The following is a 26,532-nucleotide window of genomic DNA, read 5'->3' as shown; positions in this document are numbered from 1 at the left end:
CAATAGGCCATACCATATAGCCTAGGTGTGCAGTAGGCTGTACCATCTAGGTTTGTGTAAATACAGGGTATGATGTTCTCACTACAAACTGCTTAAACACACATTTCTCAGAATGCATATCTTCATTAAGCAATATGTGACTGTATATTTTTATTAATATATAAAATATATTAACTCTTTGCAATATTTTTCCCAGGGCTGTCTGCCCTTTTATTTTACCTACTTTTTTTGACATATAGAAGCAGCAAATACTAATGTAACTATAACATTTCCAAAGCCAAACACACTTGGTTTTAATTATATTTCATAATGGCTATTTGCAGTAATAAAAAGATCAGACATGATTGGCTTTCTTTAAAAAAAAAAAGAAGTTAGAGTTTAGATGAATGTGCTCCAAATTGTCAAACAGTTATTCCTAAATCATATATTGACTAACTTTTGTCTTCCTCATTGATTTGTGAGGCATTCTTTGTTATTCATATACTAAGACCATATTTGGACTTAACTTTTTCATCGATCTAGGCTATTCTTTGTACAATTACCACATCGTTTTAATTATATCATTGTAAGATGATTAAAACAGAATGAGACTCACCTTCTAACAACTATTTTTTTTCTGAATTTTCTTCCTTTTTTATTCTCTAAGTGAACTTTGAGATCATTTTGTCAAAGTAGGCAAAATCCCCCCAAAACCTATGTTTTTCTTTTAAAGAAAGAACTCAGAGCAGGAGAGATTTTGATTGTGGTTACATTAGACCTATAAATTAATTTTGAACATCATTTTTACATCCAGTCTTCCTAATCAGGAATAATCATCTGGTTACTTTTTCAAGTTTTATTTTATATTTCTTAATATAATTGTGTTTTTACTTCACGTTGTCACTACATGTCTTGTTAAGATTATTTCCAGGCATTACATATGTTTTAGTTACTATTGCATATAGGACCTTTTGTTTGTTGGTTTGTATATGTTACTGCTAGTACATAAACATATTATTGACTCTATATTGTCATATTTATAAGTTCTTATATATTTTAATAGTTTATCAGATAATTCCTTTATATTTTATAGTTACACAAGATCAGTTTTAAATGATATATTTCTTCTTGTGTGTGTAGTAAAGAGACACCACAGCAGACCTGAGACTGCTATTTTTAGAAAGGCCTGCTTGCAAGGTTGCCCATGGTTGGCATCTGGTAACCTGGATTTTGGGAGGGTTCCCACCATTTCTTACATGATAAGGGTGGTTTACTGTGTTGGGATTGCTTTGTGCACATAACATAGTGTATGCTGAACAGCTGCTATTTGTCTAGGAATTTGAAATTTTGGTATGTGCCAGGCATAGGCTGCCTATACCACCAACTCTCCAAAAAACCTCGGGCACTGAGTCTCTAGTGAGCATCCCTGATAGGTAACACTTCACCCATATTGTCACCTTGTTGCTGAAGAAGGAAGCACATCCCTGTGCCTCTGATGGGAGAAGCCTCTAGGAAGTCTGCATCTGGCTTCCTCCTGACTTCATTCCATGTGATTCTTCCCTTTGGTTTTTTTGCTTTGTATCCTTTCCCTATAATCAACCGTAGCCATGAATGCAACCGTATGCTGAGTCCTGCAAGTCTGTCTAGAGAAGTCTTGAAACCAGAGGTGGTCTTGGGGACCCTTGACGCAATTTGTAATGCTTATCTGTTCTGTGTGGTATTTTTGGCCAAGTCTAGGTATCAATGTGTGTGTGCCAGGTACACCACTGCTTTGTGGATGACTTCAATCATTTCTGATCTGAGTTTGGGGGGCACACAGGTGAAAAAAAAGAAAAAAAAGTCCAATAATATGCACCAATGAATGCTTAATCACAGCTTCCTTTTGGGCCACTGGAGTTAGAATCTGTTTCATTTCATCCATAATAAGCTCTTAATTTTTCTGGCTGTACCTCTAATATTTTATCTGGAGTTGGGCGATCGACTGACTTGTAAAGGTGAAATGTGTTCCCATAGAACTCTTTCGTTAGCATGTTCCTCTGCTCCAAAGTGGCTTTGTCATTATATGTGTCCTCCACTATGGCTGATGCTTCTGCCTGCCACAGCATCTTCCTCACGGGGCCTTTAAAACTTCTCATTATCTCTGCAATCTGTGGTTGACTTCCATACGTGAGACATTTCTTTAAAATATTTCTGGAGTATTTGACTTTACTTAATTCAACCAAATTATCTCCCAATTCTTCAAAAGCCTGTTTTGACTATTCTTCGTTACCACACTGAATGTAACACTGGATCACATGAGTTGAATCATGTGCAAATGCAATTGTTTGTTTGTTTGTTTGAGACAAAGTCTTGCTCTGTCCCCTAAGCTGGAGTGCAGTGGCACCATCTCAGCTCACTGCAAGCTCTGCCTCCCAGGCTCAAGGATTCTCATGCCTCATCCTCCTGAGTAGCTGGGATTACAGGCATGTGCCAACATGTCCAGCTAAAAATGCAATAGTTTTAATTTTCCCTTGAATCAACTTCTGCAAGTCATTCATTAACTTTACTCTTTTTTCTTTGTCACAGTCTTTCCTACTTAAAGTCATCCAAATCTGCTTTGCTCACACAACAGTGTCATAGTTACTTTTATCACTGAGTTGCCTGCTTTGCTTCAGTTCTTTCTTTTTCTTTTTGAAGTCGTCCCATTTGGATTTCTTGGCTGCTGATTCACTACTTTTGCCATCTGGCTGGAGTTTTCTCCTCTTGTTGAATTTATTTGCTGGCTGGAATTTGTTCCTTGGTGCTTTGTCCTATTGTTGCTTACTCTTTAACTGCTTCACACCCTTTCCCCTGGTTTTGTGACACTTTTCTCAACGTTCTTAGACATGGTTTTGGATCCATCTTCCTTAGCAACTTTTCTTGGAAATGTCTTTGAAGAACAAGAATCACTGTGTTTATGAAATCAGTTTTCTTTTTTTTTTTTTTTTTTTTTTTTTTTTGATGCCTTTGTACTCTTTCCTGTGAATTGTTGTTTCCCCTTTGACTTCCACTGTAGCAACTTGCACACATGGGGCCGACCACATATTGACTTTTTAACCATAAAACTTACTGCCTTAAATTCTACTTAGCCTAATATTACTTTGTATTCACATTTGAAGTATAAATCTTTGTTCCATTTTTATCTTTAGCTCTTTGGGCGGGGGGCTGTCATTTTTCTTTTGGATGTGCCAATTGTCAATCAAGGAATATGGCCAGGGCATGTCCCATTCAGTTTTGGAGGTTTATCTGCCAAAGTTAAGGACACATGACCGGGAAATAGGTCTATTCCTTTTTGTGAAGATGATTTTGAGGGCTTCAATATTTAAAGGGGAAAGGGCAGGATATTGAGAAATACACAATGTTCGTGTGAGGGGGCAGGGGAAAATAGTCATTCCTGCCTTGGTCTGGCTCAGTGAATCTGCATTTTTACATAAGATTAATGTATATGATAGGGCAGAGGAAACAATCAGATATGCATTTGTCCCTAGTGTGCAGAGGGATGACTTTTGAGTTCTGTCCTATGTTCCCCACACCTGTGAAGAAAAGCTATCAATTCACATTGCCATGATGTGCTTTAACAGAATTGCTTTAGGGTGAAGATCTTGGGGTCCACAAGGAATTTCCTTGTGAGGGAGATATGTAGCTTTTCATCTTGTAGTCACCTTATTTAGGAACCAAAATGGGAGGCAGGTTTGCATGACCCAGTTCCCAGCTTGACTTTTCCTTTTGGCTTAGTGAGTTTGAGGTCCCAAGATTTATTTTATTTTCACGTACCCCCCATTTTTTCTTTAAAATCATTTGGAGAAAGTATTTTAGAAGGAAAATATGTCTCTGGTCTCAGCTTGCTTTTCCTTTTTTTTTTTTTTTTTTTTTTTTTGAGCTGGTCCTTCATTGCTAGGATGGTATACTCCCAGAAATTCAGGTCCTACCTTGCTAGGAGGGCTCATTCTTAGAGGTCATATTCCATGAAGACTGAAATACGGGGAGGAAAGGAGGAAAAAGGAAATTAAAATATAGGGACCTAGACCAGATATATAGCAACAAAGGGGAAAGCAAACCTGGAAGCTGGGTCAGGCTATGCTACTGCCTCCTCAATTAGAGCAACTCTTTGGGCGATCATTATTCTAGCCCTTTCAGTTGATGACTAATCTGGACATGCCGTAATAACATTGTAAGGAAAAACGGAACACAACACAAATTATTATTATTATTATTATTATTCCTATTAGAAGCAATAGCTTCTGTCACCAATTTCTCCAGGTCACAACACAATTTCTCCAGGTATCCACCCCATATTTCTTGTAGTGTTTGGCCATTGGTCCTTGGGGTGGTTTCTTCATTCCAAGCATAAAGGAGCATTTTGGCTGAGTTGGCCAAATGAAAGGATGAACCAGATAAACCCATTCCAAATTTGCATTATCCCATTTTGAAAATGGGCTGTTTGGGGCATGGTTGCCACCTTCTCTTTTAGTTGGGGGGATGCTGAAGTGAGAACTGGTGAGCTGGCCCTTTCCCTTGAAAATCTTTTCCCATGTCCCTGCTCTTAAGAGTGTTTTTAATCGGCAAAGTATATATATTTAGTCTTTTGTTATGCCAGCACTAAGGATACCAGGCCATTTCTGTGATGTAATAAATTTTGGTATTCTAGCTAGTCTTGACCTTGGAAGGGAAATACCCACCATGGCAGGCTGGAGCCACCGGAAAGAGGCATGAGTCTGCATATCCAGCAGGCATCCTTTTATAATCTGTCTGCATAATCTTGAGCCCATTGTAGAAACAGGTTTGTCTTATGGGCAACAATGGGTGACAGTGGCAAGACATAGGGTAAATAGGAGTAAGATTGTGAAATTCATTTTAACTACTAAAAGGACATTAAATCAGACAAGGCAAGTGCCCTGTTCTGCACAAGACAGCAGTTTCCAGTATCTCTAGGACAATAATTGTAATAGTTATTATACAATACACATAGGTATTCTTTTGTATACAGGCCTGGTCCTGTGTCTTGGGTTTAAGCAGTCCACAACAGTTATCGTCTGCTCCTAGTCCTGGATTGAATGTCGACATTAATGAACTACAGGTGAAGATCCTTGGTAGGAGTCACAGTCTACTCAGGAGGTTGTGCCTTTTTAAGATGAGAGGTGTAAATCCATGAGTTTATGCCACCTAATTTTGCAGCACATGGATTAGTTAATAGTACTTGGTATGGCTCCTTCCATTGGGGTTGAAGAGAGTCCTTTATTAAATGTCTTTTCCAATAGACAAAGCCTTCAGGGTGCAGATCATAACCAGAAACCTTGTCTTCAGGGAGTGGACTATGAAAGGAATTCTTTACCAAATCTTGGCTTTTGTAAAGATGATGAATGAGTCCCTTACAATATTGCAATATATCTCCCTTGAGAAAAGTTGGGTTGGTTATTTTGGTTCCCATACACATGGGCCTTCCTCTTATAATTTCAGAAGGGGATAGTTGATGTTTTCCAAGGTGGACCAGAGGGTAAGGAGCACCAGGGGGAGTGCTTTAAGCCAACGGAGGTGAAATCCATTTATGAACTTAGCCAATTGTGTTTTAATTATTCCATTGGTCCTTTCTACCAGCTCTGAAGACTGGGGATGGTAGACACAATGGAAATGTTGACTTATGGGCCAAATTTCACAAATATTTTGAATAACTTGACCAGGAAAATGAGTTCTTCTCACTGTGAAGTTCACAGTGGACTCTCCATAGTGGAATAATTTTTTGTAATAAAGTTTTCCAACTGCCATCGCTGTTGCTTGCCTGCAGGGAAAAGCTTCAACCCAATGGGAAACATGCAGACCATTACTAAGACATGTAACCTTGAGAGGATGGCAGCTGGATAAAATCAAGCTGCCATACCTCAAAAGGTCCAGCTGGAAGGGGAAAATGACCCTGGGCCTCATGGAGGAGCTTCCCTGGATTATACTTAGGACAAATAACACACTGGGAATAAATCTTTTGTGCCACTGTGGAGGATGGTTTCCCGTAACATTGTTTACACTAGGATATACTTTTATCTGGATTCCAATGTGTCAGATTATTAACACATTCCTTAAGGGGCACCTGACATCCCATTGGAATAATGGTTTATTATTAAGTCCATCCAATATTTTAGTTTCAGGAGACAGGTGTCTCCCTGTCTGTTTCCAAGTGGATTTCTCTTTTGTTGGGGCTACACTCTAGGTTTCCTTCAATATGTTTTTAAGTGTTTTCAGGCTTTATGATCATTTTTTGGATTGGGACTGGTGGCTTGAATGCTGCTTTTTTAGCTGTAGCAATAGCAAATTAATTACCTCCACTTTTAGTGGTGTCCAATGTAGAGTGACCTGGGATTTTCACAATTGTCAAAAGTTTTGGTTGAGAATAGTTTCTAACAGCTCTGATATTTGGTTGTCCATTTTTTATGTGTTGTTGCCCTGAGAAGGTTAAATATCCTCTCTCCTTTCACATTCCAAAGTCATAAGCAACTCCAACTGCTTAGCAGCTGTCAGTGTATGTTCACAGTCTTGTCTTTTGCTAATTGACAAGGTTGAGTCAGGGCAATCAATTTGGCCCCTTAAGCTGATTTGGCTTGAGGAAGAGGACCAGCTTTAATTACCTCTAGTAAAGAAACCACAGCATATCCTGCTCTAAAATTTCCATCCTCCCCTCTTAAGTAAGACCCATCTGTATACCATTCTATCTCAGCATTATCCAGTGGCATCTCTTGTAGGTCTGTCCTGGGAGTGAGAAGTTGGTCAGTCATCAGAACATAGTCATGAGGGTTTTCATCAGAAGAACCAGGCAAGAGAGTGTAAGTTAATTATTTGGAGCATATTTTCTCAGTCAAAATGTATAAAATAATCTAAAATTGATTCATTTGGGTTCTGGTGGCATTGCTGGATTTTATTCCAATCCACAACCCTTTGGAATATTGAAGAAATGATATTTAACAGAGCAGTTGCTCATTCCCACGCATCTTTGTGCCTGTGTTCTCGATTTCTGGGGGCTGGTTATTGTAGCTCTATTGGGCCTTCAGGGGTTAAGTCTGCTACAGGGTCTGACCACTGTACTTTTTCCAGTCATTCCTTAGCTTCCGAGACCAACATGTGTACCAGCTATTAGAGGTCTGAATGGCCTGGGTCATAGGTTCTGATAATGAATTCAAATTCTTGGGCAAACCCAATTGGATCTTATGCAGACCCAGAAATTCTTTATGCCCTGCAACTCAGCCTTTGACCAGGATTGGTAGACAATCACCGGGGTTCCCCTACGTGTTGCCGATTGTTCCCAAAACAGGGTGATCATGAGAGATGGCCCTGCAGGGTCCCCCTTTTCCACATCTTCCAAATGAGAGGCTGCTGCAGGCACTGTCAGGGAATTGTCAGGAGGTAGGGTCTTGGAAGTTAGACTCCCTACTGCCTTCTGTTGAGGGAGTGGCATATAAGGAGGGGAAGATGTTAGATTGGAACATGCAGGAGAAGGAGGGAACAGATCTGGTCCGGGAAGTTCAGAGAGGTCAGGGGTAAAGTAGGGGTATAAGTGGAGATGGGGAGGTGCCACGGGGAAGTAAGGGATTCTGAGGATTTCTTTAAGAGCTAGAACTTTAGAGAGTCCTTAGATTAGGACTCTAAGCTATTTGTTGGCTTCTTGTAAGGACATGAGGTGATCTTTCCCCCATTTGCTCCTCTCTAGGTACCATTGAAAGTAGCTCTCCCATTCTGGTTGTTTAGTTTTTGTGCCTGCGTTTTGCATCCTAGTTCACAAGTACACTAATTTGGGCATCTCAGAAGATCCCCATCAAGGCCACTGTAAGTTAGAATCTGCCTTGGTTATAGTGATCCACTTGATTAAATATTTGCATGACAATTCACCCTAAGTGTTTTTGCATATACCTGGCTGGAGTTTCTAACCGCAGAACTTTGTGTTCCACAGCTGTGGGGCTTTTAGCCAACTTAAAGGGCTCCTTCCACATAATTTAGAGTTTTCTTTCAGATTTGACCAAGTCGGAGGATTTGTTGGATCCAAAGTGTGCTGCTTGGAGACCTAGCTTTTCAGGGCCATTACTCCCTGAACCGGTATGGTGGCTACCTGGCACTCTGTGTCAGGGGCTCAGGGTGTGGGAGATGAGCTCCTTGTTTGCACTTGCTAGCTGAGATTAGCCCCTAAGTATGTTCTTCTGATAGGAAATCCTACTCAGAGCCATTGCACATCTGAGAGGGGCGTGCTCTTGTTTCTTTGGAGAGGAAAATTCCATACTCATAAGCTAGAGGGTTTAGAGTTGGCCAAATCCAATAAGAGAAAGACTGAAACATACAAAAATACTTAACAAGACAGAAACAAATAAACAAGACATCTAAGCAAAACGAACAGCAATCACACAAATTATACAATTTCTGAGTGCTCTAAATGTAAGGAGAAATCAAGACCAGCTGGTTGTTAACAGTAACTTTAGGTATTAACGAGAATTTGCAAGACAGAATCCCAACTCAGCTCCTTACCTAGTGATGAGACTCAAGCTGAAGACTGTTCTCCACTGATAAGAAGCAGACAAGCTTGCCTTCCTTGATGGAAGCAAGTAAAAACTCCCAGGAAAAAAAAAAAAAAAGTTTTTTTTTTTTTTTTAAACATCAAATTAAACCTCAGAGCCCCAACTTCCTGCAGGGAGGAGGTCCCAGACCTCGACAGATTGTCCTATTGGTTTGAGCTATAAAGAGCCCGAACGGGTACCAATAGGAGTGCTGCTGCAGGCTGGGGCCACCTTCACTCAGGATCCCTCCGTGGTCAATCAAGGAAAATGACCCAGGCAAATCACGATCATTTTTTGAGGTTTATTTGCCAAAGTTAAGGATACACACCTGGGAGATAGGTCTATTCCTTTCCCCAAAGATGATTTTGAGGGTTTCAATATCTAAAGGGGAAAGAGAAGGATATTGAGAAATACATAATTTTCATGTGAGAAGAGGGTAGGGGAAAACAGTCATTCATGCCTTTGTCTGGCTCAGTGAATCTGCATTTTTACATAATGTAGATAATGTAGACAATAGAGCAGAGGAAACAATCAGATATGCATTTGTCTCAGGTGGGCAGAGGGATGACTTTGAGTTCTCGCCTATGTCCCCACACCTGTGGAGAAAAGCTATCAATTCACATTGCCATGATACATCTTAACAGAAAGACTTTAGGGTAAAAGTCTTGGGGCCTCCAAGGAATTTCCTTGTGGGCAAAATGTGATGGAGGTATGTAGCTTTTTGTATTTTAGCCATCTTATTTAGGAACCAAAATGAGATGCAGGTTGGCATGAGCCAGTTCCTAACTTGATGTTTCCGTTTGGTTTAGTGAGTTTGGGGTCCCAAGATTTTTTTTCTTTCACACAGTCATAATCAGTAAATCACTGTACTTTATGTTTTTCATCTAATTGGGAACTCTGGGTGTTTTGTAATTTGGGGGGAATGAACAGTATTTTCTAAATTCATTATGAATTGTGTGTCATGACAGTTATTGTTTCCATATTCTATTTTGTAGTGATAAGAAACTGATGTTGGCAAGCTACCAACTTTGTTTGCCCAGGTGTTTATACAGTGCATTGCTAGACTAATCTTAAACATCAATTATCGCCGATTTGGGGCTTTATTGTTTTGAAATCTATAACTCATACTTTAGTACTTTGTAACATTTGCACTACATTGCATGATTTTTAACTTGTAGTTTGTCTTGTGTTTCCAATTAGACTCCAAGTGCTTACTGGGTTTAAGATCATCATAGGACCCTATACTTCACCTAAAATATACTTTCATTTGAGCTTTGACTTGACTGTATTTTTATTGTCTTCTCTGGTTGAGGCATTTTAGTAGGGGGAAAAAAAAGCTTGTATCTTCTCCCTGTATTTGTAACCACAGCATGATAGTTTCTAAACACCTTCATTGCAAATATTTTTAAATTGAACTTACTCCTGAGTTTGTGCAGTTTGTATAAAAGTATCTGGAAGACTAGAATGCTCACCTCACTGATACCAGGTGAGATCTGCTGATTCATTCCACTGAATTTGGCTATTGTGAAACGGTAGGGAGAGGAAGCCTAATTATAGTACCACCCATCTTATGCGCTCAACTTTCCTCCACCTAGAGTCCGGGAACACCCAGACCAGCAATCCTAGCCTCACTGAAGAAAATAATTAAAGAGCAGGCTCAACACTGTTCTAATAAGACAAAGTTGTTTTTACAATGTTAAGATTGCCTAATTAACAAACTTTTTATGTTGTTAATTTCATCATGTATGATTTGCTATTTCCTGGATAAAAATTGAAACATACATGTTAACTTACATAATGTCTGTAACAGTGGGAAATAATATAGAGCAAAAATATTTTCTTCTACGTGTACTATTTTCACCTTTGGTTGGCCTAAGAGAAAAATCCTTACATGGTGATATGAGAACATTCTTCATCAGATACAGAGGAATCTTTAACCAAGCCGCACAGCAGCCTCTTATTGAATAGATGTACATTTTAGGACTATCATGAGAGAGAACACCTTTTATTCAATATATTTATAGTATATTTATAGCTCTTCTACAGTATATGTGTGAATTACTAGGAGAAATGAGAAAAAAATAGGTGACTGTCTAGTCCTCAAGGATTTTAATGCCTGGAAAGAAAGATTAAATGTATAATATTTTCCTGAAAATATACAAGAAAGTCAAATTATGAAAGTTTAAAATAGCTTTACATATTTCAATGGAAATTTTCTCCTATAGAGAGCTAGAAAATACTCAATCCCTAATGAAAGCTCACTTTAGATATAATCTTTGACAATATTTTCGTAAACGAAGGCTCTTTAGTTTATCTTCTTTCACAAGGTAACAGCATCAGACTTAGTGCCCAATTAAGTGTTTGCAGGAGGCCAAAGAAATATCATTGCCGAAGGTAGCATCTTTACCTCCAAGTGAGCAAGACAGGTCCCATCACTGCTATAAGAACTTTGAACTCGGGAAATAATCAGTAATGGCTTCCAATATTGAAAGATATTTAAAAGCTGTAACTTTGCTGAGAACATTATAGATAAAAACACTATAGAAGTTCAGGTGTTGAGAGATTATCTGCAACTGAAAGGATCTGAGAATCAGAGGTCAGAGAAACATACAGTCTATCACATACTTTCTTGTCTTTTTTTGGTATTTTTCTTTCTTTTTTTTTTGTTTTTGTTTTGTGTAGAGCAGTGGTTCTCAAATATTAGCATGCATGAGAATCACCTGGAGGGCACGTTAAAGCCCAGATTGCTGGCCCTACCCAAGAGATTCTGATTCAACAGGTCTGACTTGGAGCTGGAGAATTTGCATTTGTAGTAAGTTTCAGGTGTTGCTACTGCTGCTTGTCCAGGACAATTTTGAGGGTTTCAATATCTAAAGAGGAAAGGGAAGGATATTAAGAAATACATAATTTTCATGTGTATTTTCTCTGTAAGAGAATGCTACAGTGGAATGACTGGAACAACAGCAAAGAACACTTTAGGTTCTTGATACACTGTCGGGTTGCTATCAAGAAAGGGTATACACATTTACGAACTCGCCAGGGAAACATGAATGTTCTTCTCTGAATAACCTCTGTTATTGAGAGTCATAGGTTTGTTGTTGTTGTTGTTGTTGTTTGTTGTTATACAATTTGACTTGATTTTTGCATTTCTTTGATTAGGCTGAATATTTGTCTACATTTATTAGCCATATGTATTTTCTCTTATGTAAACTTTCTCTTTGGGTTCTTTTCAGTTTTCAATCAGTGTCAAAAGTCCTACTCGCTTTCAATACTTTCAATGCATCTTCTTCCTGTGAAGTTCTCCTGACAACTCTACACGTGGTCCCTAGTTTGGGCCTCCTCTTCTAATAGTAAATGCGTCCTCGTAATACTTGGAGAATTTCTATGCTGTATCCTAACTGTTTACACTCCTCTCTCCTGCAGTGGACAATGAGCAACTCAAGAACCATGACTAAGTCTTATTTTTATTCTTTTCTTCAGCACCTAATCAGCTGCTTGGCACAAGGTCTCTGTCAATTATTTAATGAATTAATGAATAAATCTACAAAGATTACTGAAGAGTTGGTTTTATCTCAACATGGACTTCATCCAGATGGTATATCTACATTTTGTTTTAAAGGAGTACTAAGTCCTTAGGTAAGTCTATGAAAGCTTGTTTCAAGTAATATAAGTGTTAACTGGACAGTATATAAAAATTCACACTATGAAACTGCTGGACAATGAAATATTGCTGGCAACAGTTTGCTCAAAAGAAAACCAAGCTTTTTTCTTTCATTTAAAGAAAAGTAATTTCCTCTGCAAAATATTATAAAATTATATTTATTGATTCATCTGGGGCCTTTTCAAGTTAACTGGACAATTATCATGACACACTTCTCCAAAAAAGAATACAAGAAACATTCTTCCTCTGACAATAAAACATACATGTACTTACACATTGAAGATACAAACAGAAGTTAAATTTCAAAAACAACTGCATTTTTTTCATCATGTTATACTGTCAAATCATAATTCTTGTGTTCCTAATTTGGCTTTTTCACAGTTTTGCTATACCAAAAAATTACATAAAAAATTACCCAGCTTTATATTATCTCTGAGATACGGGAAAAAACATAAGTGAAACAAATGAGGTTGCTGCTAAGTTGGAAATAAGTAAACATGAGTACTCTTGTCTTTGGAAGGGACTTCTGGCTGGAGGTCTTGAGACCACGCAAATGTAGCAGGCTTTGCATCTCGGAGTCCTGAGAGTGTCCGATCCAAAGGAACTCCAGAGATGCTGAAACCTCTCTAACCTCCCCGATCTGTTCTTTTACCAAAGGTGAAAGCTCTAACCTGCAAGCTGGGTTTAGAGTCTCCGCTTCAGTTGCAGCTGCATTTCCTCCACTTTTCCCTTTCGGTCATTATGTTGCTGACCCTTGTAAATGTTTAAATGACTATTAAAGTGCTCAGTTGTGCTCCTTTTCAGCTATATTCTGCTCCAGTTTTGAAGGTGTAATTTGAAGTAAAATCTTGGAACCTAAGATCTTACTGTCTCCACAGACAGCAGAAAATGGCTGTAATAGGTAGCGTTAAGGTAGATGTTAAGGCCATTGTTAGTATCGTCAGCTGAGGCTAAGTCCTGGGTGGGCTTTTTGCTGTGCCAGATGCCCCACTGTACCACACAGTCAAACAGTAAACATGGCTCTACAGTAAGTCACACACTGGTTTTCAAAGAAGCATAAATCCTTCCACCAAAGAATCCACTGACAGGATAAATCTTTTATAAAATGGAGGTTTTAAAACTGAAAGAACATTTTGCAACCCACCCCCAAATTTTGATTCCTACTGACACCCTTGACTCAATACAAAAGAAACTGGACTTCAAAAGATAAAAATGAATTTTTGCTTCTTTGGGTTGTGGGCTATAGTCATATCTTGCTCTGTGTCTAGTTATAGCTTCAGGTCTCCACAGGAGGCAGCAAGTACTCCCCGATGTTGGCTGGGGAAGCCCCTCTAACTGCCTGACCTGGTCATATTTCCCACCTCACTTCTTTAGGAACATCATAATTCAGGCTATGCTTAGATCAATTGGCAAAGAAATGAACTAAACAGGGGCAATGATGATATAAAATCAATGAATCAGATTTCACCAAAAAATGAATAGGGTAAGAAATTATGCTTTTTAAGAATGCCCATCACATAATAATAAATGGTGGTGTTTCTACTATATTTTATAAGACCCATATGTCTCAAGGCCTCTCTAAACAAAACAGGGCCACCAAGTACAAATGTAGGGACAATACCATTGCTTTTTAAGAATTTTAACATTGGTGACAATATATGAAATTTTAGTTGCTGTTAACAACAAAGTGAAAATGCACTGAAGGGGTTCAGGATTATAGAATGGTAACACATTGTTAAGATATCAGATACTTTTGAAAATACATATACATGCTTTTGTTATGGAAGATAACTTCTAAGGATTTAAATTGTAAGTTTTTTTTTTAAATCATGGTTCTTTGACTGAACATGTGACATATTCCTCAGCTCACCACAGAGTGAAAAACACTGTCACAGACTGGATTCCATGTTAGTGGAACTGCTGCACCAGTTCCTGTACGTAAGAGGTCTTATGAAAATCTTGTGAAAAAATACTCGAAATACTGGAGTTCTGAAAATGATAAAAATCCAAGGGTCCACAATTGAAATCACAGATAGAAATCTCAAGGCTCGGAGGTCTTCTGCTTCTTCAGAGGTCCTGATTTTCTCCTTGATATCCTTAAATGCTCCATAGTAAGCGCGATACTGTGTTGAAGAAAAACATTCCATTATGATGTGGAAAGGTTAATGGCAGCAATCGATTCACTTACTTCACGTAAGTTCTGTAAGAACGTGGCAGCTTAGCTTGGAACACTTGTTTTTGGTACATTTACAAGTAGCTAAGGCCACTGCAGCTGATGGGTGCAAGTGGGGAGCTGGGAAGGTGGGGTGTGGCCAGACCTGGGAGGTGGGGCAGAAGCTGAGAACTTGTCGGAGACCCAGTCTGATTAAGTTCCTGAAGGCTATTCTACCTGCTGGGCTCAAGTTTCTAGGTCCCTGCCAGCCCATGAAGATCTGCCGAATCTTTTACAAACAGGGTCACCATGCTTTCATACAGAGTCTCCTTCTAGCTAGCGTCCTTGCACGTACTTTCTTCAATTCTCATTTCTTCTCCCTGCTTCCTGTCGTCTCCTATTAGTTCTCTCAGAAATAAGTCACACCTGTGAAATGTCACATGTATGGAGACACCAATAGAATGGAAGCTTTTAATCAAAGTGAAGAAACAGGAAATATGACAATGAAAAGACCTGAGATGACTTCGAAAAAAATACTGTTCAACTCATGTAAATTGCTCTACTTTTTCTTAACGCAGATTGTTAACCTTTTCATGGGTGACATCCTTTTTTTTTTTTTTTCAATCTAGAAGGCAAAACATGCACAAAATATAAGACTGCCTTACCTAGGTCCAACCAACTCCTATTGTCTGATCTTCCCTGGGGTCTCTGTAGCCTCCTTGGAGCCTTGCAAAATGCCTCAAACAACAGCTTTTCCTCCTATTCAGTCAACACTGATCTCTAGACCTAGCACAACCATCGCTTTCCACTCTGCCTAAGGCTGGCTACTTCTTTTTGTTTTTTTTCCATTACATTATCTATGCCTACGATTCTAAGTACATATTAGGATAAATGGACTCTAATGGAACAGGAAGCATGCAAACTCAACATTAGTAAGAAGGGATATGGATAAGAGACTGGACCTATTCGAGGCAATCAGAGAGCATCTCCTGGAGAAGATGCATTTTTCCCATAATCATTTCCTTACTGTTCTACTTTATTCTCTATAGAGCATTTCAGTGGGCTCAGCCACTCCAATCTATTGCACTTACGAAGACACCCTACATTGGACTCAGCTGTTTAATTTGGATGCCCTCGCCCATCTGAAGTCGGGCGGTGGCAGAGGGAATCTTAACAACTTCTCCATAACATAAATATTGTATTTCATTAAGCCTGATGCAAAGTTTGTTGGCGTATGATTTTTAAAATTCACTTTAATGCTGAACAGTTAACTAGATTGAATTTTCAAATTTCCAGTTTGATACAATAGGAAGAAAGTGTAAGTGTAGAGAATATGGCATGAGCTTTAAAGGCAGCTTGCAGTGCATTCTCTAAGGCATGTAACATATTTTCAGGCCAGGCACAGTGGCTGATGCCTGTAATCCCAGCACTCTGGGAGGCTGAGGCGGGTGGATCATCTGAAGTCAAGAGTTTGAGACCAGCCTGGCCAACATGGTGAAACACCTACTAAAAATACAAAAATCAACCGGGCGTGGTGGTGGGCGCCTGTAATCCCAGCTACTGGGGAGGCTGAGGCAGGAGAATTGCTTGAACCCCGGAGGCCGAGGTTGCAGTGAGCCTAGATCTATGCCATTGCACTCCAGCCTGGGCGACAAGAGCAAAACACTCTCTCAAAAAACAAACAAAAAAACATGTTTTCACCCAAATTATTTTTACCTTAGAAAACCACAATGTTCTGGAGGTTGGTAGGGGAGCAGGGATGGATGAGAGAGGATGTCCATGTATATATTAGGTGTTACAAGAGAGAGAGGTCTATAAGCCAGGTAAAGATAAGTACAAGCTATTTAATCACTTGTCAGAATCCATGAAGTCAGAGAAGAGATAGAGGACACGCTGAGTGCATGAGAGAGCTCTCAGGTGTATGCTATTTTAGGGAGCAGAAAGCATGGGTGCGATGCTCGTTTCAAAGGAGGCTGTTGGAGGCCTGTAAGGGACAACAGGCAAGGGATGGGCCCAGGGAAAGGGTCTGAGGTAGATTTAAAGAGCAAAGGGCAAGGTCTGTTGTTTACAGTGCGTGGACTGGATAGAAGAGGGCATCAGAAGCCAGAGAGGGCTGCTGGGCAGGGATGTCCAGGAGCTGGCAACAACATTGTTTCAATGCCGCCCATGTCCATCAGAGGGCGTTCTTCTCACACCAATTCTTTCTGGATATTGAGCACTTTTAAAAAATGCCTGTGTATTATTATTATTATTTTTTTAGACAGAGTCTCACTTTGTCACCCAGGCTGGAGTGCAGTGGCACGATCAAGGCTCAATGCAGCCTTGACCTTCTGGGCCCAAGCAATCCTCCCACCTCAGCCAAGTAGCTGGGACTACAGACATGTGTCACCACACCTGGCTAACTATTTTTATATTTTGGAGAGGCAGGGTCTCACTGTGTTGCCCAGGCTGGGCTCAAACAATCCTCCTGATTTTGCCTCCCAAAGTGCTGGGATTACAAGTGTGAGCCACCACGCCCCAGGGAACAATACATTTCTAATACAAATCCAGTGACTTGAAAGTCAAAATAACCTAATGGATTTGAAGTGGATAAATGCTGGCTAGAAAATAAAATAATTTGTTTTAATTATGCTAGTATCATTCAGTTGTCTAGATCCCAACTAATCAAGCATTCTCAAATAGTTGGAATTATATTTTGCCACACTCCACTTTGAGGAGAAAGGGGCAAATGGAAAACAAACTCACGTAAAGTGTTTTCTTTTTAAGTCAACCATATAGCTTATTGTCACCCATGTCTCCCCCTTCAGATAAAGATACAATTGCTAGGTCCATTACTTAGAAGAGTGTAAAATCTCCAATACCTATTCAATGTGTCCAGTAGGTCAAAGCTACTGTCATTAAAAACATGATTTGCCTTTTTCCCCTTCATTCTCTCACAGGTGTACGGTGAATTTTATGGAGGCTAGATAACAAATGATGACATCACTTTCACAAATACTAGAATATGTGGTTGTGTATCCTTGTGTCTTCTAGACTTTTTAAGGTAGCAGGTTGAAGGTACACATGTGAGTTTTCAGAGATTTTTCAGTACTTTTGTGCTCTTAACAGGATTTTTCCACTTTACTTGCTATAATCTCTGTAACCTTACTATCATTAAATCATTTTGAAATCCCCACATTTTCCTTGTACATATGGAAAACACAAGAGGTACATTTTATCTTGTTTTGCAACCATATTTTTAGAATTTCTTAGTTTTGTTTTCTATTATGAGAAACACTGATGATTTAATCCACATAAGCAAAAGCTGTCTGGGTCATTAATAATTTTAAGAGTATAAAGGGGTCCTTAGACTAAAAAAAGTTTCAGAGCCACTGCCTTATCATATAGCACTATCTCCTGAGAAGATAGTAGTTCTTGATTTTTTTTTTCTGTCCAGCAGGCAACAGTAATACATGGAAGTTATAAATAGTAATAATAATGATGCTAATTATTGAGGCAAGGCACTGGGTTAGGTGATGAATGTATATATTGTGTATATAATTTCAAATCTTATAGATTTGAACAAGTTACAGAACTATCTTACAGAACAAGTATGGTTATAATCATTTTACAGATGAAGAAACTGAGGTCAGAAAGGGTAAATTAGCTGCTACCATAGCTAGTAAGTGATGAAGCCTGATTCAAACCCATGTCTGATGCTAAAGCCCTTATCCTTTCTAGAAAATGGTGGTTCTTGTGAAGAATGCTGTCAACATTAAATATATTGGGAACTTTGCAAGTTTTTTAGAAAATCTTTTTCAACTCCATTATTTCCTTCAATTCTCACATTACCCTGTGAGTTATCCAAGTCCCTTTAGAGACGTGTTCAAATGCAGTGTTCTTCCCACTGTATGGTGCTGCTTTCTGCATTGGTCTGACTAAAACATTCAAACTAAGGTCAAAATTTCCATGCATTTGGCTACTGTCTGCTTTATCACAGCATAGATAAGTGAGGCCCCAACTTTATAATAGGAACTCCTAAAAGATTTTATAAAGGGCCAGATAGTAACTATTTTAGGTTTTATGGGCCAAGAGACAGAATCATAAATATTTGATAGGTACTAATATAACATGGGAGAAAACACCTTTCCACATTTTTTTTTTTGATGGAAATCACAATGTATTAATAATTGAGTACTTTTTTTTTTTTTAGACGGAGTCTTGCTCTGTCATCCAGGCTGGAGTGCAGTGCTGCGATCTCAGCTCACTGCAACCTCTGCCTCCCAGGTTCAAGCAATTCTCTGGCCTCAGCCTCCCCAGGAGCTGGGATTACAGGTGCCTGCCACCATGCCCAGCTAATTTTTGTATTTTTAGAGACAGGGTTTCACCATGTTGGCCAGGATGGTCTCAATCTCTTGACCTCAAGATCTCCCTGCTTTGGCCTCCCAAAGTGCTGGGATTACAGGCGTGAGCCACCATGTCCGGCTGAATACAATTTTTTTGTAATATATATCTACTAAGGAGAAGAATAAAATGTTTTCTTGGAACAGTATTTTTCTTGAAATAGTACTTGGCTCAATTGAAGCTCAAAGCTCTTGGGCCTTATCAAATTGATTGCAGAGATTCATTTGTAAGAATTTTTCTTAACTCCAGGGAGATATGAAGCAGTGGCCAGGATAGATTTGGCCTGTGAGCTGTGGTTTGCCAACTCCTGTTTTAGAGTGTGATTCTACAAATGTGAACCCTGAATCTGAGCTTGCATATAACCTGGGAACTTGTTAAGAATGAAAGTTATTTAAAAATGTCTGAATTAGAAACTCTGGGGAATGGGGTCCAGCCATCTTTTTTCTAGAAGCCCTGCTGGTGATTCTGAGCACGTTAAAGTTTGAAAACCACTGCTATATATCATCTGTGCCTATGTCTATATTTAGACGGATATAGATTTATGTGTTTATTTATTTATGCTGGAGGCATACTGTTCCCACCCCTGCATGCTCATGCCCCAGACTTCTTTTCCCGCACACAGTAAGGCCTTCAGTTAAAGGAAAATCGCTTTGTATTTCCCTTTCATTCACCATTGAAAGTAATATCCAAAATTGCTACACTCTGAGAAGAAATTTAACAACTTTCCTATTCACAGAAGTCTCAGGATTTCGAGAACATGGGATTGGCAATGGAATTTCTTTTAGTGTTGTTTTTGTTGAACAGGTACCTTGGGGGTGGGAGAAAGGAGAGAAGCAACACTGAAAAAGTTTCCTCAAGTCTCACCTACTCCCAGGTGTCTTGGCGGGGACTCCAGGAACAAATGCCTTCAAAACGAGGAGGTAATTTCATCTCCATCGCTAACCTCATTACTAAACTGAAACCAGAGATAATGGCTTTCGTGTCACCTCACTTGCCAAGATACACTCAAAACCCGTCAAGCCAGGTTATCAAAACGACACCAGCAGCTAAAACATACAAAGAGCCTCGGCCTCCATCACCACAACCCCTGGCAGATGCAGCACCAGAAACAGCAGCCGTGGCGCCTCAAAGTTTACGCACGCGTTTTTCAAAATTGAAACTATGCATCTGCAAATCACTCTGGCTGGATTAAACTTCTTTTTCCCTATCTGTGCCAACACCGGGGAGAAGATCCTCCCAGATGCCATTCGCCCATTTCTGATACCACTGAAGTCATGAGCAGGTCTAACAAAATAAAACATCACCCAGGCGTCGGGAAGTAGAGGACTCCTATTGCCAAGGAGGAACTAAGTTCTGCTCCTCCTAAGGCGCAAAAATTACCCCGAGATCTCCCCAGAAGGAAGCAGAGAGGAGGGAGTTCTGCCACATGGAGAAGGTTTTGCTGGGCTAAGGAGACACAGCCAGGCTCAGTCTTTCCCTTCCTTTCTCTAACCTTCCCTCATTTCGCTCCGCAAACTGAGTTATATCTCGGGGCTGTGGAGGGAATCCAATTTTGGGAACTCAGCAACAAACCTTCCTTGCCCAGGGCGCAGCTCGCCTGGCGCCGCGTCCTTCCCGCGCCGCGTCCACCCCGCTCCGCTCCACCCTTCCCGCCCCGCATCCGCGGCCGGACAGTCCCAGTGCCCTGCTGCCTCGGGGCCCGGGGACTCACAATTACGGGCAGAGAACACATAGTGAAGAGCACGGTCATCAGTGCCAGCAGCAGAAGGTGATCCAGCTCCTCCAGGTGCTGCGGGGACGCTTCCCTCCCGTCCACACGCGCCTCGGCAAGGTCCCTGGTGCAGGAGCGCCGCTGCCGCTGCAGCCGCCGGTGCATCGCGTAGAGGTTGCGCATGGCGCCGAGGTTGCACAGCACGGTGGCAAGGACCAGCAGCGCCATGAGGCTGGAGTAGAGCACAGAGTACCCCAGCACCGACAGCGAGCCCTCCTCGTGGACCATCTGGATAAAGCACCAGGTGCCGGGGCAGTACTGCACTAACTTCCCGAAGCCCATGAAAGGTAGCGCACAGAAAGCCAGGCAGAAGGCGCTCACCACCGGGGCCACCAGTGCGCCCCGGCGAAGGGTGATGTGCCGTCGGTAGAAGAAGGGGTGCCCTAGGGAGAGCCAGCACTCCAGTGCCATGGCCAGGAGTTGCAGTGTCGAGGAGAGCCCAAAGAAGGACATGAAGAAGGCGAATGCTTGGCACAGCGAGTTGTCCAATGCGGGCGCAAGCACCCGTAGACTCCGGTTCTGAGCGTAGGCAGCCAGCACCACGGGGCTTAGGAGGCACTTGCCCAGCAAGTCGGTGACCGTCAGGCCACACACCAGCACGTAGAAGACCGAGGGCGGCGGGCGCAGTGGACGCGGGGAGCACCACCCCAGCCCCGAGCGCGCCAGCAGCCCCAGGGCCAGCAGGTTGCCCAAGAGGCCGGTGCTGAAGAGCACCGCGCCCATCATCGCCGAGTTGCCCTTTTCCACCGAGGTGGTGTTCTGGCAGCGGTAGAAGGGTGATCTCATGGCGTGCGGGAACAAGAGGGCTGGAGTGAAGGCTGCGAAAGGGCGAGCGTCCCGGCGCCCGGGTGCTACGGAGCCCCCGGCAGCTCCGCGCGTGGCTCGGGCAGAGAGGCTGCGCCACAGAAAAAGGTCTGAGGGCGGCGGGGTGTTCCCCACAGCAGGAACCGCCTATCTAAACTCGCGGGTCACACCCCTCTTCGAGAGGCGGGACGCTCTGCAGGGTGAGCGCCTGGCGCTGGCATTGAGGAGCGCGGAGCAGGCTAGTGAAGAGCTCAGCCCGGATGCGCTGCGTTCTCAGTAGAGACAGACTGGTGCCGAGTCGGAAGGGCAGGAGGAAAATAGCCAGAATTCTAAGCACCCAACACCAGTCCTTCTAGCGAGGCAAGAGAAGAACTACTGAAACGGAGTGGAAATTAAGCAGCAGCCACCTGGGAGGAGGGCAGTGCGACGGGGTGCTGGCGGTGGAACTGGGGTGGCCAAGAACTCTGAAGATGAGCGAAGAGGGGAGGCTGAGAAAGGGCTTCCACCTAGTTGTCTTGAATTAGCGACTTAAGAAAGGGTAAAGATAACTCATGTCTGGAAAGCCCCTAAGCCTTAGCTCCTCCTCTCTTATAAATCAGTGCATTGTGGCCGGCGGCCCGCCCCCGGTGGCTCAAGCCCTGTAATCCAGCCGATTTGGGAGGGCCCGAGACCGGGCCCGGATCACGAGGCTCAGAACGATCGAGGCCATCCTGGCTTAACCACGGTGAAACCATCGTCTCTACTAAAAAAACAACAAATTAGCCCGGCGCGACGGCTCGGCGGGCGCCTGTAGCTCCCGCTACTCGGCCGAGGCTGAGCGCAGGAGAAATGGCGTAAACCCAGGAGAACGGAGCTTACAAGTGGAGCCTGGATTGCGGCCGCCCCACTGCACTCCAGCCTGGCGGCGACCCAGAGCGACGGACTCCCGTCTCAAAAACTAAACATATAAATAAAAATATAAATATAAATAAATCAGTGCAATGTGGGGCGTTCACCGTCATCTCCATTGCGTAGGCGAGGAAACTGAGGCCTTGGAAAGTTAAGTGATCTGCCCCTGGTGACAGAGCTAGAGAAGTAGCAGAGCTGGACCTCTCACCAGGTCTTCTATTTTGGAGTTCATCTGTCCTGTTCCCATGGCTCCTCCTCCCAAGAAGTTGTCCAGATTTCAGGGAAGTGGTTTGTGGGAAAGCCAAGAGCCGGTGTTGGTCCTGGGTACCATGAATCACAGTGACTGTAGAGAGTTGGTGGGAAGGGCATGGTTAGCAGCACTGTTACTGTCATCAGATAGGCCTGGATTCGAGTCCAGGTTCTGCTCCTCACTGTGTGTGTGACCCTATGGAACTTGCTTATCCTCTCAATCAGTAGCATCTATCTGACCTGCCTGGCTCTTTTGAGGCATAGAAATAACATGTAAAGAGCAAGCACATAGAAAGTGCTCAGTACATGCAATCACCATGATTCTCATTTGATAGAAGGGTGTTTTGGTAGCTAATGTTTAACTACAGTTTTTAGCATGGATTTTGAAATCAGAAAATGGGAGATTTGGCATAGAGCTTTCTCACACCTCTGATTTGTGACTACTAGAAAAAATTTATTCCTGTTTGGGCTTTGACTTGGCTGCATCATAAAGGCAAGGGAGTTAATTGTGATAAGCATAATTTTATATCTGTAACTAGTGCTCAATGCCCTGTGAGAGAAATGGGCTTTGAGTGTGGAATCTCAATGGGATGACTAAGGTTTTGTTATGTAAGCAAGTAGATTATGCCTTGGCTTGAAGGGGCTCAGTTTTAGGCCTCATGCCTGTTCTGATGGACAGACTCGGGGAAAGAGCAAGACCCTTGGGCTTTAGATGTGAAACCCTGAAGGGTAGAAAGAGAGACTGCCTCCCGACTGAAAAAGTCTGGCCAGTAATTCAGGCCACAGGGTGGAGAAGAAGAATCTAAGCTTTGAAATCAGATAGTTCTGAACTCCACCACTCGCTGTGTGACCCTGGGTTAGTTGTTCAACCTAATGGAATGGGGGACTTATGCTGAACTTGTGGGGTTGTTGTGAGGTTGAGAAAACATGAAGTGCTTTGGCAAAGTGTAATAATAATAATAAGAGCTAATTTTTATTGGTCCTGATGCAGGTTGGACACTCTCTAAGCCTTTCACTTATATTGACTCAATAGAAGGCCTTATATAGAGTTAGTTCCCCTGTCTTCTACCTGCTGTCTCTCATTCTCATCTCTAGCCCCTAGCACATAAGAATGGGTTTAGAAGAGCTCCACTTGACTTAATGAAGTGAAAGGAAGAGCAGGCCCTATAACCAAAAGACATGAGAATTTGATGAAAGCTGTGGTCTCCTCCATAGACAGACACACACACATGCGCACACACACAGACACACACATACACTTTCCATCAATCTCAGGCTGTTCACCATTTCCTGAAGTCCCTCTATGGTACCCAGAGGAGACCCAATGGACACTAGCTTAAGAATCCTTCCTCTAGAAATATTGCATGGGTTGTTCTTCTGAAGCGTACCTACTTCAATTCTTTGCAGCTTTATTTTCATGTTACAGTGGCTTACAACTCTGTATTTATCCCAGGAGCCCTAAGATTATAAATAACTTTTAAAGAAAACAACCCCAAAGTATGACTGTTGGGCCAGCTGTGGGTCCTTGACAAAGTTTACATATGTCATGCTTTAAGGTTGAAGGTTTTGAACAAGTGCAATTCGGGAAACCACACATTTCCTCTCAGGCACTGTAGCTGGCCTTTATGATGGGGTTTCCGGTTGCCTTTCCTGCCTGCTTTGCTGTTGTCCACCCTACCCTGTTCTCAAGCCTAACTTTGGAGTCTTCTGCCTCAGTTCCTGAGAAATCCTATTTTGTAATTTCACTGTACAACCAAGAAAAGTATCATTTGTTCATGCGTCAAATATTTTTTTGAACTCCTGCTCTGTACCAAGCGTAGGGGTGAGGGGGATGAAGCATGTGGGCACTGAGGGACATACAGCAGATAAGGAAAGGCAAACATCATATTGTGTGACCTCTACAGACTTATACATTTTTATATCAGCTTTTAGAGTAAACAGGTTAAGTACATTTTTTCCTTAAAAGGGAAACCTTTAATGAAAATATCTTAGGCTAAGTTAATGGTAAAATTACTTCCATTATCTACAGAACTGTACCAGGCTGCTTAATTGGGTTATAGGACAAATATTCTGAAAATATATGACATCATGTGGATGACTATTTTAAATATATAATTATATTATGGCAATGTAAACATAAAAATCATAGATGCTCATGGACAAGGCTCAGAAGCTGACATAGGCAAATGAATGCATTCACTTACATTTGAGAAGGGATGGTAGAAAAATGTCTCCTTGGATTCTGATATTTTCAATATTGTATTTGTAATAATTATTTTAAAAGACTTTAAATGTAAAACAAGTGATATGGTTTGGTTCTGTCCCCACCCAAATCTCATCTTGAATTGTAGCTCCTGTAATTCCCACGTGGTCATGGGAGGGAACTGGTGAAATGTTATTGAATCATTGGGGCAGGTCTTTCCCATGCTGTTCTGTGATAGTGAATAAGTCTCACAACAACTGATGGTTTTATAAAGGGTTTTTAATAAAGTTCCCCTACACAAGTTCTCTCTTGCCTGCCGCCATGTAAGATGTGACTGCTCCTCTCAACCTTCTGCCATTATTGTGAGGCCTCCCCAGTCATGTGGAACTGTGAGTCAATTAGACCTCGTTCCTGTATAAGTTACCCAGTCTCAGGTATGTCTTTATTAGCAGCATGAGAACAGACTGATACAACAAGTGTGTGCTTACGGTGGGGATTTAGGAAGGTGAAAAAAGGAAAAAAGAACATTTTTTTTTTTCTAGATCCATTCTAACTATGCTTCTAAATCTTATCCATTGCTCACTTCTACTGAACTCCAAGTGATATTTTGGGCTGGGGATTGTGAAGAGCAAGAAATAGAGAGGAGGGATGCTAAAAAACAACAAACAAACTTAGCTCTCAAATTTGGAGCATGTTCTGCATGCTAGAGACCATGCTAGACGTTTCTTCACATTCAGGACATGGAGTGGTAGTGGAGCAGTGTGGCCATAATGTGTTAGGTCCTGGGAGTCATGCTGTGTGAACTTAAATCTCAGCTTTGCCCCTTGCTAGCTCTGTACCCTTGCATAATCTTCTAACCTTTCTAAATGTCAATCCCCTTGTCTGTAGAAATGAGGGAAGGAGGGTGAAGGGGGATAATTGGACTGAACTCTTAGGGTAGTATCTGGCTTAAATAAAATAATCTGCATAGAACAACAGTTATCAATCTTGGCTGCACTTTGGAATCCCCTGGAGAGCTTTAAACCTTTCTGATGCTTCAGCACCCCAAACTGATGATATCAGACTCTTTGTGGGTGCCCTCCAGGCTTCAGTATTTTTTTTTGAAGTTCCCCAGTGTGCAGCTAAGGTGAGAATGTTAAGCACTGTGCTGTGGCCTGCTCTGCGTGGCTCTGTGAGTGATGTTCATTAATGTGTTTATTCCTGCTGACTGCACTGCAGAAGTTTTCTTTATCTCTCTTTTCTTGCATAAGGAAAGTGAGACTCAGAGAGGTTAATAACTTGTTTAAGTTCACATAACTGGTATGTGATGAGTCTCGAATGGCATCCAGGTCTTTTGGATTCCCCAAGCCTCTCCCTTGGAGAAAGAGAATTGCAGAGAAGACCAGAGAGTCAGAGAGAAAGGAGGGACCCTGCAACTTCCTCTATCTGCTCAGAAGTCAAGAGGCAGAACTACCACCAGGGACAGACCACATGTCAGTGTCCTGTGTTTCTGTGGTCATACACTGTCTTGTGGTGGTCTGCCCAAATATTTTGACATCTGTTTGCTCTTTGCAGGTAGTTTAATAAAATCTCTGTTTTTGTTTGATTCTTATTCCTGCTTTTCAGGCTTCCTCAACCTTTTGTCTAGCAAGAATTTCCATTTTGATCTTTGGCTGCTAAATTGAGATTTACATATGGACTTCTGTCCATGATGTGGAGTGGTAGCGTAGCAGTGTGGACTTCTGTCCATGTGTAAATCAGGATCAGGATCTCTGTACGTGTAGGAATTTGAGAAAATATACTTTCAAAAGATCAGCATGAATTTTTTGAAAACGTCTTTGGGTGATGACCTGAGAGTAAAGAAGTGGTGGAATAATCCATTTGTAACCTGATCATAAGTTGTGAGGGTTCATTCATTGC

General features: G+C 41.6%; 1 protein-coding gene and 1 pseudogene across 1 annotated transcript; both read right to left on the bottom strand.

Moving 5' to 3' along the window:
* Positions 1–1,719: 1,719 nt before the first annotated feature.
* LOC108513645 (pumilio homolog 3-like) lies at positions 1,720–3,190 on the bottom strand (annotated as a pseudogene).
* Positions 3,191–12,325: 9,135 nt separating this feature from the next.
* On the bottom strand, positions 12,326–21,371 carry PTGDR (prostaglandin D2 receptor). Its single transcript, XM_017849545.1, has 2 exons — positions 20,430–21,371; positions 12,326–14,306 (listed from the first exon to the last, which is right to left on the bottom strand). Exons 1-2 carry the CDS (start codon positions 21,273–21,275, stop codon positions 14,073–14,075), a joined length of 1,080 nt encoding a protein of 359 aa, XP_017705034.1. The 5' UTR covers positions 21,276–21,371; the 3' UTR covers positions 12,326–14,072.
* Between the last annotated feature and the right edge of the window lie 5,161 nt (positions 21,372–26,532).

The sequence above is a fragment of the Rhinopithecus bieti genome, unplaced genomic scaffold (genome assembly GCF_001698545.2).
Source record: "Rhinopithecus bieti isolate Rb0 unplaced genomic scaffold, ASM169854v2 scaffold_29928, whole genome shotgun sequence".
Taxonomy (NCBI): domain Eukaryota; kingdom Metazoa; phylum Chordata; class Mammalia; order Primates; family Cercopithecidae; genus Rhinopithecus; species Rhinopithecus bieti.
Note: the sequence above shows the minus strand (reverse complement) of the source record. Positions and strands in the feature narration are given on the sequence as shown.

Excerpts from the sequence above, each read along its gene's own strand:
- PTGDR (XM_017849545.1), bottom strand. The coding sequence starts at position 21,275 with ATGAGATCACCCTTCTACCGCTGCCAGAACACCACCTCGGTGGAAAAG. Across the intron at positions 14,307-20,429 it reads TGTGTTCTCTGCCCGTAATT|TATCGCGCTTACTATGGAGC; the intron begins GTGAGTCCCCGG and ends TCTTCAACACAG.